Source organism: Pinus tabuliformis, chromosome 6 (genome assembly GCF_031772625.1).
Source record: "Pinus tabuliformis cultivar Carrire ecotype Pingquan chromosome 6, CPIR1, whole genome shotgun sequence".
Lineage (NCBI taxonomy): Eukaryota > Viridiplantae > Streptophyta > Pinopsida > Pinales > Pinaceae > Pinus > Pinus tabuliformis.
Window position 1 is genome coordinate 812,464,406 of NC_142292.1, and position 19,660 is coordinate 812,484,065.

The 19,660-nt window shown below is 41.8% G+C and overlaps 1 protein-coding gene across 3 annotated transcripts in view; it reads right to left on the minus strand.

Moving 5' to 3' along the window:
* The window catches only part of LOC149261278 (actin-related protein 7-like), a 318,254-nt gene that overhangs the window by 204,732 nt on the left and 93,862 nt on the right, over positions 1 to 19,660 (minus strand). For all 3 annotated transcript variants that reach the window (XM_089421958.1, XM_089421955.1, XM_089421956.1), the window contains exon 2: positions 18,537 to 18,752. In XM_089421958.1, coding sequence (XP_089278084.1) covers positions 18,537 to 18,752 — 216 coding nt within the window. The remainder of the gene's footprint in view (positions 1 to 18,536; positions 18,753 to 19,660) is intronic.

Consider the following 19,660-nt stretch of genomic DNA (forward strand, 5'->3'; position numbering starts at 1 on the left):
ATTGTTACTTTGGGAAATGACTTGTACAGGATACCGGAGGTAGCACCGCCTACCGCCATCTCTTTGGTTACTGCAAAACAATGTAGTAAGCTCATTTCCAAAACCGGGAAATTTGTTTTCCTGGTGATACACCCTTAAGGAAAGAAGAAGACGGTGGCCACAACCTCCAAACAGGGCCCCTCCGCACGACAACTACAGATGGACAAGGTCATGGAGGAGTACGAGGACATCTTCACCAACCCCGTAGGGTTTCCTCTACACTGTTAGGTCAAGCACTCCATCGATCTGACCCCAGGTGCGCTGCTGCCGAATGAACCAATCTATCGGCGCTCCGTTCTAGAGAACGATGAAATAAGAGGCAGATTCAGGAGTTGTTACAGAAAGGTCACATTCGTCCGAGTTCATCGCCCTGTGGGAGCCCGATCGTGTTGGTACAGAAGAAGGATGGGACTTGGAGACTCTGTATTGACTATCGAGCGCTGAACAAGATCACTGTCTGTAATAGGTACCTGATCCCACGGATTGATGACCTCCTGGACCAACTAAAGGGGGCAAAATATTTCAGCGAGATCGATTTGAAGTCAGGATATCACCAAGTACCAATCGAATCCTCCGATGGAGGGCCTTTTCGAATGGTTGGTTATGCCTTCCGCATTGACAAATGCTCCTGCAACTTTCATGAGGATAATGGATGACATCTTGCGGCCATTCACTAACTCATTTGTAGAGGTATACTTGGATGACATCCTGATCCTTAGCAAAAGTTGGGAAGAGCACCTCCACCACATCCGACAGGTTCTCTAAACACTGCGACAACATAAGTTATGTGCCAATTTGGGGAAATGCACTTTTGGCATGACCCAGGTTTAGTATCTAGGATAAATTATTGATGAACAGGGGGCACATGTGGATCCAACCAAGATCCAAGTCATTCGGGATTGGCCATCTCCAACCACTCTGACAGAGCTTCGCAGCTTTCTAGGTCTTTCCAACTTCTACCGCAGGTTCGTGTTCGGCTTTTCTCATATCACTTGGCCCTTCAGTCAAGTCACCAAGGGAGGAGCGAAAGCAAAATTATTTTGGTCTGAATCTCAACAGAAGGCATTCATAGAGTTGAAAGATCACCTCTGCTCAGCACCAGTGCTCGCATTACCAGACTTGCAACAACCATTTGAGGTCGAGACAGATGCCTCTGACTATGTTATTGGGGCAGTCCTTACTCAACATGGGCATCCAGTGACATATCACAGCGAGACACTTTCAGACACAGTCCGAAAGTATCCCACTTATGACAAAGAGATGTATTCCATTGTCCAGGCCTGCCGACAATGGAAGCATTACATTTTGGGGAAGGAAACGGTCATCCACACAAACCACCAACCCCTGCAGTTCATACAGACCCAAGGGAAATTACAGAATGATCGCCATTAGAAGTGGTCCACATACCTGCAACAGTGCCATTTGAATATCAAGTATAAGAAGGGCAGCACCAATAATGTTGCAACTTGCCTCAGTCAACCATCGATCATGGCATTAACCACCGTGCTCAACTCTTGTGGGCATGAGACTTCTGATTGGCCACTTCTCTACAAAACCAACCCAGACTTCGACCACACATATCAAACACTCTTGGAGGGTCAACATGTTCCAAATTTTCACCTCCAAGATGCCCTGTTATGCTACTTGGGTCACCTTTGTGTTCCTTCAAGCGAGCGTGCCAAAATGATTTGGGAACCACACTACAATCGGGCTGCTAGGCATTTCGGAGTCGAGAAAACAATGGCAGTACTGCAAAAGTATTTCTATTTGCCGAATCTTCGACAGGATGTCGGGAAGTACATCAGATCATGCACTGCTTCTGCCATTGCCAAACCAACCATCAAGAAGCAAGGCCTCTATACCCCGTTGCTTACCCCTAGTCAACATTGGGAATCCATCTCCATGGATTACATGTCAGGCCTTCCTTCCACTAAGCATGGAAACGACTGTGTTTTTGTGGTTGTCGACAGGTTCTCAAAGATGGCCATTATGGCGGCCTACAAGAAGAATACAACAGTCGAAGCCACTACTAAACTCTTCTTTGAACGAGTGTGGGTACACTTTGGGATCCTACAGTCTATCATCTCAGATTGGGACAACAGGTTCCTCAGTACATTTTGGTCCAATCTCTAGTCAACGCTGGACACCAAACTCACTGAGTCCACAGCCTTCCATCCTCAAACTAATGGCCAGACAAAGGTTGTCAACAAGATGATCGTACACATTATGTCCATGTACAACTCAAAGCATCCACGCACATGGGACAAGAGCCTCCCCTATGTTCAGCACAGCTACAACTGGACTCTCCACAACTCGACTGGCCACAAGCCCTTTTCAGGGGGACTTGGGATTCCAGCCATTATGTCCCATTGATGTGGCCATGCCATTTGCAGCTACTCACACAGATTCAGCTCATGTCCAATCCGAAACAGATAAGGCAAACAAATTCATTGAGCACATCCAACATATTCGCCAGCAGGTCCATAACATTCTAGAGAAATCAAATGCCAAGTACAAGCAGCAACATGATCAAAATCGGGTGCCACACAAGTTTCAAGTGGGCGACAAAGTCTGGTTGCATTTGCAAAAGGAACGCCTTACCGGAGCCTATCGGAAACTCAAACCACTCTGATATGGTCCTTACACCATTACCAAGGCTGTGGGAGACAATGCATTTGAGCTCAGCATTCCCCCATTCCTTGGCCTGCACCTAGCATTCAATGTGTACCGCCTTCGGCCATACTTTCCACCATTACTAGACACATGTGACAATGCAGAAAAGCTCACACCCCACGGAGTTAAATCCAGATTGCATGGAACATGCTGCAACTGATCGAATCATGGACACACAGATCAAGAACACTCGCCAGCAGAATATCCAACTGTATCAAGTTGTCAAAGCAACCCAACTCCTTCTCCAGGGCAAGTGGCTCACAAGGGACCAAGTTCTGCAGAAGTTTCCTCATCTCATGGAGGAACTCAACGCAATGGGGACCATTGCTTCCTAAGGGGCGAGGAATGATCCAAGTGGATATTGGTGGCCACCTGCCAATTCCACGTGGACCCCCACCATTTCTTCTTTCAATTTTTCAGTTTCCTTAATTATAGCACAATTTACTATTTTTAGCAATTTTTCGGGTCCTAAACTTCTGGAGCCGTTTTGAGGCCCAGCGATTTTCTGTGTAAATCATCTTTTCCGTCAAAGTCCTCAGAGAGATCTTTCCAACGAGTTATCACGCGCGTCAAACGGAGATAATATGACCAACCCACAACCCCGAGAAGTTGGTTGTCCAACTCACTCCAACCGGGCCCATAAACTCTTGGTGTTACATCTCCTTAGGTTAGGGTTTTGGTTGTTTAGGGTTTCCTCTTATTGTTCAATAATAAAAAGGCCCTTGAGCCTCATTGTAAGGCAGTTCAAAGGCATGTAGCCACCACATCTCTTCTTAAAGATAAGCTACCATCGCCCTAGCTTTGTTTCCATTTCTGTTTGTAAGCATATTTCAGTATTTTACATTAATGAAATGAAGTATTATTTCTGCTGCATCTTTGTGTTTATGATTAACTCTGTAATTTGTTGCGTTCCTGTTTAAATCCGGATCACTCGCGTAGTATTCATGGGAGCCTTTGAATCTGACTTTGGTTTTACCCTAAGAGAAAGGAAGTCTTGCACTTTGGATCAACTCCAAGTTGATGCTCTTGAGGTAGAAGCAAATTTCATCTCGGCAGGGAAGTCAAGAGGTAAGGACGAATCTACAGAGTAGAGAAGGGGAAAAGAGGAAACATCCTCCTCTAGTCAAGCAAAAGAATTGCAAGATCTAAAGTGGTAAGAAATAGATAAACTCATCAAGAGTTTATCTCATAAGGTGGTGAAGCTTGAGCTGGAGAACAAGACTCTCCCGAAGCGAAATACTCAAGGTAACAACCGAGGTTATAACCCACAGTACAGAAGGCCACCATTGCAGATACTTCAAAGGGAAAGAAAGGACCAACTTGATAAGATCCCTCATCCTCTATATTTAGAAGAGGATCCCGATGAATAGTCATCGGATACACATGAGATGCAGCGAAACTTGTATTCCTCTTTCTCTGAAGAAGAACATGAAAATATGGCTCACCAGGAGACAAGTCATTATAGAGAAGTAGCAGCAAATGAAGAGGATATAGGTGATTATTGTAAGCAGTTTGTGGATTTCATGCAAGCACAGCTACACCAAAGGTGCGATCTAAGATCTTCAAGAAAGAGGTCAAGGGAACCGGAACAACAAGAGGGAATTGCTCCCCAAGATATTCCCCCAGTGCCAAAAAAAGGGAAAGGTAGGTTGAATTTTGAATCTTCCAAGATAAAAGTCTCCTCAAATAAAGAATGCAATAGCTCTGAGGAACACACAGAAAAGAAGGCACCTATTCTGATAAAAACTACCAGTGACAAGGAAGGAGAAGCGAAACTAGGAGTTGTAGAAAAAGTCCAACCTACAATCAATCTTCAAAAGGAACTCGAAAAGGTAAAGATTCGTGTTCCTCTTATTGAACTTCTAAAGCAGCCCACTTATATATCTCAAGTCTCTCAGTTCATGCTTCCATCCACCTCAACACCAACCCATGACTGTTTAAAACTTCAAGAAGAAAGACCAATGGTTGTTTTTGGGCCTCATGTTGAAAAACTTGAACCTTCCACTACACCCTTCTATGTGACCCTAGTGATTCATGACCTCTTATTGCATAACTACATGTTAGACTCTGGAGGCTCCCATAACCTCATGCCCTTAGTCGTGATGGAACAACTTGGCTTGCAGATCACGAAGCCTTACAAGGACCTATACTCCTTTGACTTTAAGAGGGTCAAATACTTGGGAATGATAAAAGATCTCATAGTAAACCTGGCCCAAATCCCTGTGAAGAGCGTAGTGATGGACATCGTAGCGGCAGATATTCCCCCTCGACTTGGAATGCTCCTATCTAGGTCTTGGGGTTCCAAGGTCAGGGGCTCTATCAAATTAGATCTAACTTATGCCACTATTCCCACCTTTGGAGGCGAAGAAAGGAGGTTGTACAAAGAGTCCATATTTGTAAAAATTGTGACCCCAGCTCAACGTTCTAAAAATTATCCAGTGTATGGAAAAGAAAGTGACCTCTGTTGTCTATTCCTAGAAGAAGATGAGACCACATTAGAAGAAACGCAAGTAAATCTAACGATATCATTAGATGACCACAACACAGATAAAAACAAAGTATGGAAATTATACTTTGATGCAGTGAATTCCAAAGAGGGAAATGGAGCAAGGGTATCGTTGGTAAGTCTTGAGGGCAACTTGATAACTCTCTCATTCAAGCTAGAGTTTGAGGCAACCAACAACGTGGCAGAGTATGAAGCATTGTTCCTTGGGCTACAAACAGCAAGGAATATGAATATTGAAAGCTTAATTGTGCACGGAGACTCCAAGCTGATTGTAACGCAGATCCAGAATGAGTGTCAAGCAAAACACCCCAGATTGAGGACTTAGCGGAATGAAGTATGGGATTTGATTGATAATTCTTTCTTGGCCTTTAATATCTAATTTTTGCTCAGAGAAGGAAATAGAATGATTGATTCTCTTGTTGTAGCAGGAAGTAATTTCAAGCCCCCTCAAAATTCGCTTCTCAAATATGAGGTGGAGGTCAGACATAGACCCTTTATACCTGATAACGTCAAGCACTGGAAAGTATTTGAGGACAATGAACAGGTCAAATGATTCATAGAAGTCATTGACGAGTTCACTAACTCAACCATTGATCAAGGAGAGGAAAAAGGGGCAGATCATGAACCCACTTCGTGGGAAGACACTGTGGCTAGACATAAAATTTTACAGCTGAAAAGGAATACCATTCCTCGTGGGCTAGTCCCGCTAGAAAGAATGTTTAACAAGGATGATCTAGCCTCCAAACCAATGGCTCCAAAGATGGATGAAGAAGTAGAAGATTGCAATATCGGCTCAGAGGATGAACCCCAGGGGGTCAGACTATCAAAATAAATCCCTTGCAATATAAACAGAGGTATTTAAATCTCTTCAAAATCTATCAAGATGTTTTTGCTTGGTCTTATGAGGATTTAAAAGCATTTGATACCAACATCATACAACATAAGATCCCTTTAAAGAGTGGTAAAAAACCATGCAAGCAGAAGCTTAAGCAGATTAATCCACTCTTACTCCCCTCCATTGAAAAAGAAGTGAGGAAACTCCTACAAGCTAAAATCATAGTGCCTTTGAGGTACTCAGAGTGGGTGGCCAACTTAGTCCCAGTCCAGAAAAAGAAGGGAGAAATAAGGCTATGTGTAGATTTTTGGAACCTTAACAGGGCATCGTTGAGAGACAACTACCTACTACTAAGATGGATTACATATTGCAGAAGGTGGTTGGATCAGTCAGAATGTCCATGATGGATGGTTCTCTGGCTATAACCAAGAGGTAGTCCACCCTGATGATCAGAAGAAGATTGCTTTCACCACCCCGTGGAGGACATTCACGTATGCTCACGTGCCTTTCGTCTTATTAATGCAGAGGCCACGTTTCAGCGAGCTAGGGATATAGCATTTGTAAGAGAGCAGGACAAGTTCGTAGTGGTATATTTGGACGATATCACAGTTTTCTCTAAGACCGATGAAAAACACATCCTTCACTTGAGGCTCATGTTTGAGAAATGCAAGAGGTATGGTTTTTCTTTGAATCCCAAGAAATCTCAGTTTGCCTGAGTGAGGGGTAGCTACTAGGACACATAGTAGTGCAAGAAGTGAAAATAGATCCTAAGCAAGTCGAAGCTATTAGTCATGTCCCCCAACCAGGAAATAAGAAAGAGGCCCAAGCCTTTTTGGGGAGAATCAATTTCTTGAGGAGGTTCATACTCAACTATGCAGAAATAGTAAAGGGTATTACAGATATGCTAAAAAATGAAAATTAAGTCAAGTGGAGCCATTCCCCGCTTCTCCTGCTTTCCCTCAGATGCTAGGGCCACATTGTCCTCCTCCTGCTTGACCTTGATCCCTTTGCTGCTGCTACCTGTCTTCGATTGTTGTCTGATCTCTTCCTGGCGAAGAGTTGCGCACATCTCGTCCCAAGGTAGGAGAGTCCCTCTGCCCAGGATACTCTGGACAAGCACTTCCCAATCTTCGGAGACAGCATTCAAGGTTGTCCTCACCATAAGCTCCTGATCAGTTTCACTCCTATAGCAGTCAACTGGTCTCGGATCTCATTCAGTCCTCCGAGGAAGGTGTCAATCGATTGACCCTTCTTCATCTGATACGACCTCATCTAGTTCTCAAGTAGCATTCTTCTCTGCACAAAAGTATGTTGGTACAGGTTCTGGAGAGCCTCCCACATCTCAACTGTCGTTTCCTTCTCGGCTATATGTCGTACCACATGATCCTTGACCTCGTCAAGGATAATGCACTTAGCCCTCGCCATTGCCTCTTCGTAACTTTCATTTTCATTGGGGCCGACTGGGACAACCATAACCTTCAAGGCGAAGTTCTTGACACGATTCCTGTCAAGCACTGATAAGATTATGGCCTTCCAGACTGCAAAGTTCGATGCTCCATCCAGCCTATCCTGGTATCTTACCCCGTGTAGTGCCATGATGCTCCTCTACTTCCCTCCTGGAAATTCTCTATTCGACTCCTCTGAGTCTCTACTTCCCGTCTGGAAGTTCTCTTTTGGACTCCCTCAAAGTCCTAATTTCCCTCCTGGAAATCCTTTTGCCACTTGTCGAGATGTCCCCTACTCTGATCATCTTGTGCAACTGCACTGTTGATCCAAGTTCCTCAGCTATAAACCCTCAGTAACAACTCCTCTGGCCTTGCTCTATCAGGTATTGTTCTAACTACAGTACCTCACTAGCTCCACCCTGTAATATTCCTGCAGCCTTCTAAACCCCATCAACTGCCTCTCTGTGAACTGCGTCAACCCCTCTCTGCGTCACGTTGGCTCTATGTTACCCCAGATGGGTTTGCGTCAGCGATGGGATGCCCTACGTCAGCCCTCTGGCCCTCTGCATCAGCAATGTTGGCCTCTCTGAGGCTCTGTGCAGTTCCCGGCTTCTTCTACGTGGCTCTGGCTGGCTCTGCGTCACACTTCCTTGGCTTTTGCGCTGCCAGAAACAGCTTCTGTCACCTCGGGACAGTTGTTTTCTGCTGCTACTACTCCGCTTGGCTGATGTCTTTTAGTCATCCTGTGATCTGTAATCACGCTCTGATACCATGTTCAAGTTTCTAAGTTTACTTAGTTTAGAAACCCTTCATGCACTTTTTTGATCTATTCCTACCTACTTGTTATTTTTCTTTAACAAGTTATTTACAAAGTAAATACTGAAAATAAACGCCACTGCATGCTCAACATATTACAAATCAGAAACTAAAAGAAACAAGAACAAACACACCACATGACACCATTATTTTTGGACCAATGTCGTCGAAAAAACCCAATGTGGGAAAACCGGTGCAGCTATCTAAGGGTTTTCTTATAAAGCAATATCATAGTACAATCTGGGTGCCGAAACTGGCCTTCCCAATAGAGAATTTCCTTAGCAACTATACCTCACAGTTTGAGAGAAATCTCCTGGCTGAAACCCTGGAATATCCTTCCGGCAGCTCCTGAGCACAAAACTACTCTGCAACCCCAGCATCTGCCCAAACTGGACTGCGTCAGCCCCTCTCCTTCTCACGCTAGCCCTGCGTCATCCTTTCCTGGCCTGCGTCAGCCCCAGGAGGCCCTGCGTCAGCTGCATTGGCCCCTTTAGTGCTCTGCGCAGCACTTGGCTACCTCTGTGTGACCTTGCGTGAGCCCTTGCTGGCTCTGTGTCACCCTCCTCGGCTACTGCACTGCTCTCCAGCACAATCTCTGCATTTTCTGTTTCTCTATACTCAATGCCCCTCAGTTGCTCTCCTGATCACTGATTCTATCTCTCTTAGCAAACCCCGCTCTAGAGAATAGAATGACTAATCACTTTGGTGTATTCTCCAAGTGACCCTCAAGCCTCCTCTTATACTTTTCTTGTTGACATCTCAACAGCCGAGATTAAGTCTCTAATCAACGGCTAAGATTAGATCTGGCTTGATCCATGTCTTTTGGACCATTCTAACACAAATTCATATTAATACACATTAATATTTTATTTTCCCTAAGTTTAGACATAGGGACTCCATTAAAAATATATTATTTTAATATCTCTTGATCTGTTAGGAATCTGCCCAAACCCTTTCTGTGTATTGGATATCTCATGTGCCCCAACCTCTCCACCACATTTCATGGCTAGAGCACATCCAATGCTACCCTAAATCTCCCGTCTCTCTGTTTTGTACTTGCTGCCTCCTGACTTTTCTCCAGACCACTAGTTTAATTTCTCAGCAAACCCCGCTCCAGAAATTGAACTGATTGGTCTCCCTCAGTGTGTTCTCCAAGTGACCCTCAAGCCTCCTCTTATACTTTTCTCATTGACAAATCACCGGCCAAGATTAAGTCCCTAATCAACGGCTAAGATTAGATCTGGCTTGATCCATGTCTTTTGGACCATTCTAACACGGATTCATATTAATACACATTAATATTTTATTTTCCCTGAGTTTAGACTTAGGGACTCCATTAAAAATATTAATCATTTTAATATCTCTTGATTTGTTTAAAATCTGCCCAAACCCTTTCTGGGTATTGGAGATCTGATGTGCCCCAACCTCTCCACCAAATTTCGTGGCTAGAGCACATCCGATGCTACGCCAAATCAACACCAAGTGTTTGCTAAGAGACAAAAACGATATCCTCTCCCCCTGATTCCAATGCATGTGGAAGAACCTTTCAGACAGTGGGGACTAGACTTCATAGGAGAAATAAACCCACCTTCCAGCGGCCAACACAAGTGGATATTAAGGGCCATGGATTATTTCACCATGGGGGTAGAGGCCATCCCAATCATAAACGTTATAGACTCAGTGGTAATCAAGTTTATGGAGGAGAACATATTATCTCGCTTTGGTTGTCCTATCAAAATTATCAATGACATTGCTCAGGTCTTCAAATCTGCAAAACTCACCAGCTTCTGCCAGAAATTCAATATCATCATCGGACACTCCACTACTTAGTATCCTCAAGGTAATGGTTTGGCTGAGTCCTCAAACAAAACCGTTGTGAGAGTGCTGAAAAAGACCATCACCGAGAATCAGAGGAACTGGGACTCCCAATTGAAGTTTTCCCTTTGGGCTAACCGAGTAACTCCTAAACGGTCCACTGGAAAAATCGCCTTTCGAGCTAGTGTATGGTAAGGTTGCAGCCTTCCCAATCCAATTAGCAATGCCAGTGGCAAAGTTACTACAAGAAGCTAAGGAAGAGCCAAGGATAAACCAAATGGTCGAACTTCATGAACATAGAGAACAGGTGGGGGCTAAATCGTCAAATTACCAACAAAGGATGAAATCCCTATTTGACAAGAAGGCTAAGGATCGACCTCTTCAACTAGGAGATTTAGTTCTCCGATGGGATGTCCGAAGGGAAGAAAAGGGTAAACACAGAAAATTCGATCCACACTGGTTCGGCCCTTTGAAAGTTTCAGAAGGGAGAGGAAATAACACGTACCTGCTCAAAAATATGGACAGGGAATCGTTCGAACAACGAGTAAATGGTCAGTTCCTCAAACTCTATTTCCAGAATTAGAGGTCTTGTCTTACACTCATTGTAAATATTGGTGTGTATATTGTAATTATTATATGAAATTTCCAATTCCTGTTGAAAATTCCACTTTCATAAAATTATCATTTGTTTAGAAAAGACTCGATGCCCAAAGGAGAAGTTCACACTCTGTAGGTTCTCGAGGCATTTCAATCCAATGCCCTATTCCCAGTTGGAACCAATGTTGTCACCTTCTCAAAAAGGAGTCCTAGTTGCACAAAGAGGGCAAAAGAACACAGAGGAGGTTGTTGTGCCTTGCAAATTGGAGATTAAAAAGGGGAAGAACAGGTCCAGTTTAAATCGTTTTGGAGAAATTTCCATATTCTCTAAAAACCATTTCTTTCACAAACCCCATTTTTCCTTTGTCTTTTAAACTCTAGCCGCAATGACCCATTTTTAACTCTAGTCGTAATCCCTTGTATATCCAACTCTCGCCATGTTCTCCATTCCCCTTTGAAATGTTTTAAAATATTCAAAGATCATGCTGAAACCCTTTTTAAGCGTCGAGACCACAAACCATATTCGCTGTCGGCCCTTTCACTTTTTGTGATATATATTTGCTCAGCACCACTCCTCGTTGATTGTGATATCGCAATCGAGGATCCCACACTTCAAAGTCCTTCCTCCGCCATGTCCCTTCCAGCTTGCGATTGTGATATGTGAGATCCCTCCTCCGCCGATATCGCATATTGCAATGTTTCCCCACCGATTGCCATATCCGCCCATCAACATTACCTCTCGTTGATTGCGATATCGCAATTGGGGATTGCACACTTCCAAGTCCTTCCTCCTCAATGTCTCTTCCATCTTGCAATTGTGATATCCAGGGTGGGCCCAATTTCGCATATCGGTGATCGCAATTGTTAAGGGGAGGCACTCCAGTCCCATAAGGACCTTTAATGAAAAACCCTAATGCGATAGCTCTGTGGTGAAGTAACACAAAGCTTTAAAGGCATGGCGGGTCGACAACTGAGGCATTTAAGAAAGGAGCTGCAGCGTTCAAAATTGGCATGGGTTGACCCATAAAGGTCCCTCATCAGGTGAAACCAGAGTCGACGGATACAGAGTAAATGAAGACATGGAAGGCCAGGAGGACTTGATGATCCAACATGGTGCTCCACGTAGAGGGAAGACGAAGTATCGCCCAGGCTGTACTACATGCTATTTTCAAGGCTGTATGATTTTATGATATGTGTCTTTCAGAATATTGAGAAAATGGCAGTGATTCCTCCTTCGAGTACTACAATATGTTATCCTTCTATTAAATTCCATTATGTTCATATTTCCTCTCTAAATTCATGTAATAGTAGTGGCTAGAAAGGCTTCATATGTTCTTACAGATTCATTTATTTTGATTCTTTAATGCATGTGCCTATATGGATATTTGATAATATATCTTTAAAATTGCGCTCTATGAATCACCGCTCCCATTCTCTTTCATCCATTATGTCTACCTTTAGCTCAAAAGTGTACAATTTTGGAGGCTTCAAGCTCTACACGCCAAGTGTAGAATTCCTGACCCTTCAGGCTCTATGTGATGAGTTACTCTATCTCCTTATCCTCTCTCATTGCTCTGCCAAAGCTTTATTGAACTGTAGGTCCTTGAACTACTCGGCCTCCACTGTTTAATACATAAATTTTTCTGAGTTGTATATGTGAAGAAATACCAGAAATGCATGACTTATGCCTTTAGATGAATGAACCAACCCAAGTTGTTATTATGTGTGTGTGTGTGTGTGATGTCTCCAATCTCCCGAGAATCATATAAGGCACACAAAATCAATATGTGTCCAGGCACTGGTCTTGTAAGCAATCGGAGGGTGTCTCTAGAAGCGACAACAGAGTCAAAAGAAAATGCTGAAGACCTTAAGGGCGTGTTACACCATGTATGTTTATGTATTAGAGTCAAGAGAATACCTCCAAGAAAAGTCAACAAGTCTCCTCCATGCAACGACACCTACAAAAGAAGCAATTTGAATTATAAATGTCAAGTCAGCCTCTAGTCTTCTAGTCGGCCTAAACTCCATTACAACCTCAAGCTCTGAAATCAGCGAAGTAAGGAGGAAAGAAAAGGGTGAACAAAGGACGAAGAAGAGGTTTCCAAGTGCAGCGAGGAAGGTAAAGCCTAGACCGAAGTCAAGAGGATTGTTTTCTAGGGTAGAAAACAGTGACACACGCGAGAAACAGAAGAATTCCTACAGCCATCACTGCATCAACATAATAGCCTTATATCTATCTTTGTTTAGGCTAGAACATAGGCCTAAGAGGGCCTCCCACTCAAGCGAAGAAGCAAGGAAGAAGAGCGAAGGTAATAGGGCTGTTCTAAAGCCTATTACAGTCATACCTGCAAAGAGGAGGAGGCTGTCTATGCTGTCATAACAGCCCTCCCATTACATTCTTACAAGTTCGTTGGTTGATGAAGAGAAGGAAGGGATCATCATAAGGAAAGGGTCTCATCAAAGGTATTTCTTCTAGAGCAAGTACAACAAGACCTAACAACAGTTGGAAGGAGGGCGAAGTGCTGGGAAACTAAGTGTCGGAAGAAGAAGTGTCAGGGAACAAAGTGCAGAAAGGAGGAAGGACTTGACTTGTGATTGGAGGATATTCTAGTCAGGCGTCTAGGGTTTGGCAATTGATCAATAAGAAGCTTCAATAAGAGAAACTTACTAAAGGGTTTCCCCCTCAAGAAAAGACAAGTTTTGGCCCTGGCAGAGAGCCAACATCTTGTGTTATTGTTCTCATGTTTTTTATAGCAGTTTGATGAAGTACACACACATTCATTAATAAGAAGAAGAAGAATATTAAGCTAACAAGGAAAAGTAAAAAGACCCCACAAATTGTTATCAAGTCAAGAAGAATCACACTACGCCTAATTGCCCTTGATTCTTCAACATGGCATCAGAGCTAAGGCGACACATCAAGGAAAGGGCATCTCAAGAACAGTCATCAAGGAATGACATCTACAAAAGTTGAAGCATCTAGCCAAGTAGTCTCTATCACATGAAGGACAAGAAGGTCTACCATCCATCACTCATCAAGGAAGACTACAAAGCAAGAAGAAGAGCCTTACACAAAGGCACCTACAAGAAGAGCAAATCAAAGAAGGATCTACATCAAGCTACAAGTCATCAAGCAAATCTCCTCATCAAGTAAGTCCACTTAGAGAAAGCAACTTGAAGAACATCAAGATCTAAGGAAGGCAAGCCATCAAGTCTTCCAGGAGAAAGCAAGTCTACTACATCTCAAAATCTATCAAGTATATGTCCCCTTCTGAATATACATCAATGTATTTTTGCAAGGAAAGCAACAAATTGGTAGGTACCAATAACTTTCTTGCATGGAAGAAGAGGACTAATTTACTTCTCAAGGAGAATGAATTCCTAGAACACATCAAAGGGAATATCACTATCCCTGCGAAGGAACAAAATCAAGCCTTAGCCAAGTACAATAAGGATGAGACAAGCGCTCAAAGGATTCTAATAGAATCCATCAAAGACTCTCTCATTCCTTATGTCTCCAAACTTGAAACATCAAAAGAAATCTATGATAAACTAGTAGATCTATTCTCGGTAACCATGGCTGGAGAAGTGATATCTCTATGAAATGAATTGTACAAGATGAAGATAACAAAGGAAGGAATAGCTCCCTACTTCATGAAGATCTCTAAGATGAGGGATCAACTTCAAGAGATAGGGGAAGTCATGTGAGACAGAGAAATGACAACTGTAATACTCAATGCTCTACCTAAGGATTGGGGCAACTTCACATCAAGCCTATATGCAAAGAAGGAAGCCACCCCACTAAGTGAATGTGGTCTCTATGCAAGATAGAGGAAACAAGACTCAAAGCAAAGGAATATGTGGGATCAAAGGAGCAAGCTTTTGCTACCATGGCCAAGAGAACGGGAAAATTTGGCAAATTTGGTCCACGAAGAACAAAAAACAAAGATATGTCCAAAATCCATTGTTATGGATGCCAAGAATATGGACACTACAAAATGAATTGTCCTAAACTAAAGAAGGGCAACAACAACAATAGAAAAAGGGAAGAAGCTCACGTGACTCAAGAAATGAAAGAAGAAGACAAGAAGCAAAAGAAAGAAGATCCTTCGGATCTCTAATATGACTAAGTCTACTCTTTACTTAAGGTCTTCTTTCATAGTTTTGCGTAGTATAGGAGCATGTAGGAATAGAATAAAAATTGCATGGCTAGAAACATCATCTAGAATCTAGAAGCATGATATACATAGAGTTTGAAATACTCATGTAGAAGGAGCATTTATAAATAGAACAAAATGAATGGTTAGAAATATCTTCCAGAATATAGGAGCATGATAGATATATCTCAAGATATTCATGTAGAAGGAGCATATGTAGTATAGGACCTCATCCACAATGAAAGAAAATTGATCATGATTAAGAATCTTACAATACCTCCATCATCAAAAGAAAGAAACATTTGCAAGGTAAAGGTCTTCAAGATCCTATGATGGAAAATTCAAAAGAAGATTCATAAACAAAAGCAGATGTCGCATTAGGAGTACCATTCATGGGATTCAAGAAAAGGATGATATGCAGGCAAGCTAAGATGAAGCAAGAATGGCCACACTAAGGACAACCAAATGAAGCTAAGATGATCAAAGGAGAATCAAGATGAGGTATGTATGCATCAAAGTTTAGTCATGTTATCATATGTATATTATTGAGTCCTGGGAATAGTTCTATAACGTGATCAAGTAGGAAAGAATCTCTTTCACCAATAACATGCTCGAAGGCATGTACTACAGTGCAATGAAGGTCAACAAAAGAAATACTCACATAAGGAGTATAAGATTGTTGACTAAGAAGCAAGTGAAGAAGGAATGTTGACTAGTCTTAGAAGCAAGCAATGAAGAAGTGCTCTCACAATGAGTATAAGGTGGTTGACCAATCTATCCAAAAAGAAGCAAGTGAAGAAAGAGATCAAGCATGTGAAGAACACCATGATCACCAAGAATCACTATCTGACAAGATACTTTGAAGACATCTCCCGAAAGAAGGCATGACAACTCTGACAAAGGAAGAAAAAGATCAAAGGACCCTTGACACCTGTGAAGGCCTTGGAGATATGAAAGGTGCAGATAACTGATTCTACTCTACGAAGATGTCATGATGAAGAAGCCATCTAGCAAAAGCACCATTTAATGTTGAAACAATATCAGGATGAAGTCATGAAGGGCTACTAGATCAAAGCATGGGAACAAGCAAGTACAAAGAAGCATCCATGTGAAGAGTAGTCTGAAGCATAGACAAGATGACAAGGAATAACCAGATGACAAGAGAACCTGATATGTGACAGGAAGGCCACTTTCCACGAAGGAAGCAATGACATGAAAAAGAAGGAAAGAAAGTGATCAATGGATGGTGCCCTACCAAGAAGAAGTTCAAACAAAGACTTCATGACATCAAACGAAGGAAGGAGACCAAGCAGTTGGCGAACCGACGAAGAAGAAGTTGTTGATGAATGGACAAGTCCCTAGCTAAGAGGGAGTTATAACAAATTCCCAATTACAAAAGAACTTGGACAATTACCTTGTCAGAAGATACTTGGGCATGTCTTCCTCAATTGAGAGGAAGTGATAGACACAACATTCTTGTCTTCACTTGGGAAGAAAGAATGGGAGGATTAGGTAATCATCTGGCATCCAGTACTCTTTGAGGATGTGTAGGGCATCCAAGACAAGAGTAGGCAAGAGGACCGATATTCTTTGAGGGCTAGGAACCAAAGATAAGAATAGTCCTACAAGGTCATACTTGGTGAGCACCCAGGTGGGTATGTATCTTGAGAGACAATGACTAAGGTGTTTATAAGTCATCGGTCTCGCCAACATTGTGCTTTGATCTATTGAGAGATAGAGTTGTCAGTCAAGGCCTTGATGTGGAAACAATGTTGGTTAATAGGATGTTGTAACAAATGGATTGCCAATCTGGTTCTCTTATGTGAATTCTTCAAGATTGAAACATAGCCAAACACATTGTAATATGAATACCTCCCTAGTTAAGAGGGAGCGTTGAAGGAAATGTAACTAGATTCAGTCTTCATAAATGTACATTTGATATTTGTACTTATTCAAGAAAAGAAATATCATTTTTATAATATATGTCAATGAGTTTCTTGCTCATTGAAATAGGTCTAGCACATGTTAAGTGACATAGGTGAGTCAAAGGGTCAAAAGAAAATGTTGAAGGCCTTAAGGGCATGTTACACCGTGTATGTTTATGTATTAGAGTCAAGAGAATACCTCCAAGCAAAATCAACAAGTATCCTCCATGCAACGACACCTACAAAAGAAGCAATCTGAATTATAAATGTCAAGTCGGCCTAAAAGGAGGGACAGACCTCTATATATAGAGGTTGTCCACTTCATTACAACATCAAGCATTCTCACTGAAATCAGCGAAGTAAGAAGGAAAGAAAAGGGTGAACAAAAGACGAAGAATTGGTTTCCAAGTGCAGCAAGGTAAAGCCTAGACCGAGGTCAAGAGGACTATTTTCTAGGGTAGAAAACAGTCGCACATGCGAGAAACAAAAGCATTCCTATAGGCATAACGGCAGCAACATGACAGCCTTATATCTATCTTTGTTTAGGCTAGAACATAGGCCTAAAAGGGCCTCCCACTCAAGCGAAGAAGCAAGGAAGAAGAGCGAAGGTAATAGGGTTGTTCTAAAACCTATTACAGTCACACGTCTGAAGAGCATGAGGCTGTCTATGCTGTCATAACAGCCCTCCCATTACAATCTTACAAGTCCGTTGGTTGATGAAGAGAAGGGATCATCATAAGGAAAGGGTCTCATCAAAGGTATCTCTTCTAGAGCAAGTGCAACAAGATCTAACAACAATTGGAAGGAGGACAAAGTATCGGGAAACTAGGTGTCAAAAGAAGGAAGTGCCAGGTAACAAAGTGCAGAAAGGAGGAAGGACTTGACTTGTGCTTGGAGAACATTCTAGTCAGGGCTCTAGGGTTTGGCAATTGATCAATAAGAAGCTTCAATAAGAGAAACTTACTGAAGGGCTTTCCTCTCAAGAGAAGAGAAGTTTTGGCCCTGGCAAAGAGCCAACATCTTGTGTTCTTCTTCTTATGTTTTTTATAGCAGTTTGATGAAGTACACACACATGCATTAATATGAAGAAGAAGAAGATTAAGCCAACAAAGAAAAGTAAAAAGACTCCACAAATTGTTATCAAGTCAAGAAGAATCACACTACACCTAATTGCCCTTGATTCTTCAACACAAGGAGCTATTACACTAAGGTGTTCTATCAAGTATTCCTCTCTGAATTCCACCTTAAGCGTAATTAATTGAGTCAAGCCCAATAATAACTTTGTTTTCTGAAAGTCATTAGAATGTGCCAGAACGAAAGGCAAATTGTGTGGATGATAGAATATACCAAGCGAATGCCACAGATCTCATAGAAACTCCTCAAAACCCCTCCAAAAGCCCCTGGGCCCACTAATGACACCAACCTGCCCCTGTGACCTGTTTGCCCCCAACTCTGAAAGTCCATCCTAACCATGTCATAAGGAACAACAACAAAAAGGAACATTACATTATATATGTGTATTATTGTGAACATGAATATGAAGATGCATAGAGAATTTGATGAATCTTCACAACCTCACCAGATTTTATCATTTTAGTTATATTTAGCAGCTTGCCTCATCATTTCTGTTAATGAGAAACCAGCCAATGTATCTAAATTTCATACCATCCCACAAACATGGAAAAAAGATGCAGAAATACTCAAGATAGCACACTTAATGGTTCTTACCTTTGGAGTAAGAAGAGGATCTGCAAATAGAACTTGCCCTTCATTGCCAACTTCCCAACCAAGTCCGGTATAAAATACATATTGCAACAAATCTTCCATAGCATCCCAATTTTTTATAACACCCCTGACAATTGGATCAACACTAATATCTTGCAACACTTCTACATCTGCTGATTGATCATCCTCAACCATGCCTTGCATTTTAATAGGAATTACCTGCAACAGAATAACGTGAACTGACAATATTAGACAAATCTGTTTCTCTAACATACACAAAAGAAACTTTGTATTTCCAGTCAAATGTTTGACTAGATGCAAGACAATGTTGCAAATTGCAATACATCTCGAACGAAAATTTATGTACTTTTAATGGACAAAAAAATTAGTGAAAAATAACAGTCAAAACTATTTTCAAAACTGCATGTTGTGTACCTGACCACAACATCTTTATTATGTATTAGAAAATGTACATGTGCTTCCTTGTACGTAAGATCGTGATTTTGTAATAATATTCTAGTCTTAAGTATGGACCTAATCATTTTTATCCGACTTAGGCATTAAGTTAGGGTTTCTCTCTCTCTTTGTACAAAGTTTAAATATAGGTGCCCCCCTCTCATTTGTATGTCTTAGTTTTTCATCAGTACAATTGACACACTGCATTGCAGAGATCTTCCTCCATAGCACCATGCTATACAGATCTGCATGTGCAATCCACTTGGTTGTGCAGTGCCCTCGATCATATTTATTTGTCAATTTTACTTTCTCCTGTAGTTGCAGTAGTAGTGCTATTTTGGATGGGATGCAAGCATGCTGCTGTTTATTATATAACAATATAACAAGTCGAATATTGATCATTATTTAATCAGTATTTTAATCAGTATATCCATATGGTTGCCTTTAAAGGCATCAAAATCTGAATTCATGTGAATTTTGAAACTTGTAAAAGAACAAAACATGCTACTAGAAGCTGAGAATATTAAGAACAAAAACTTGATATGCAAGCTTTGGGAATACAAGGAGAGGCACAAGAACATGAAAGAACGGGCTTGTCTTCCATAGGGTAAAATTAGGTATTGAAAAATAATTCTATTTAGATAAGTCAAAACAATTGTAGATTTATAAAA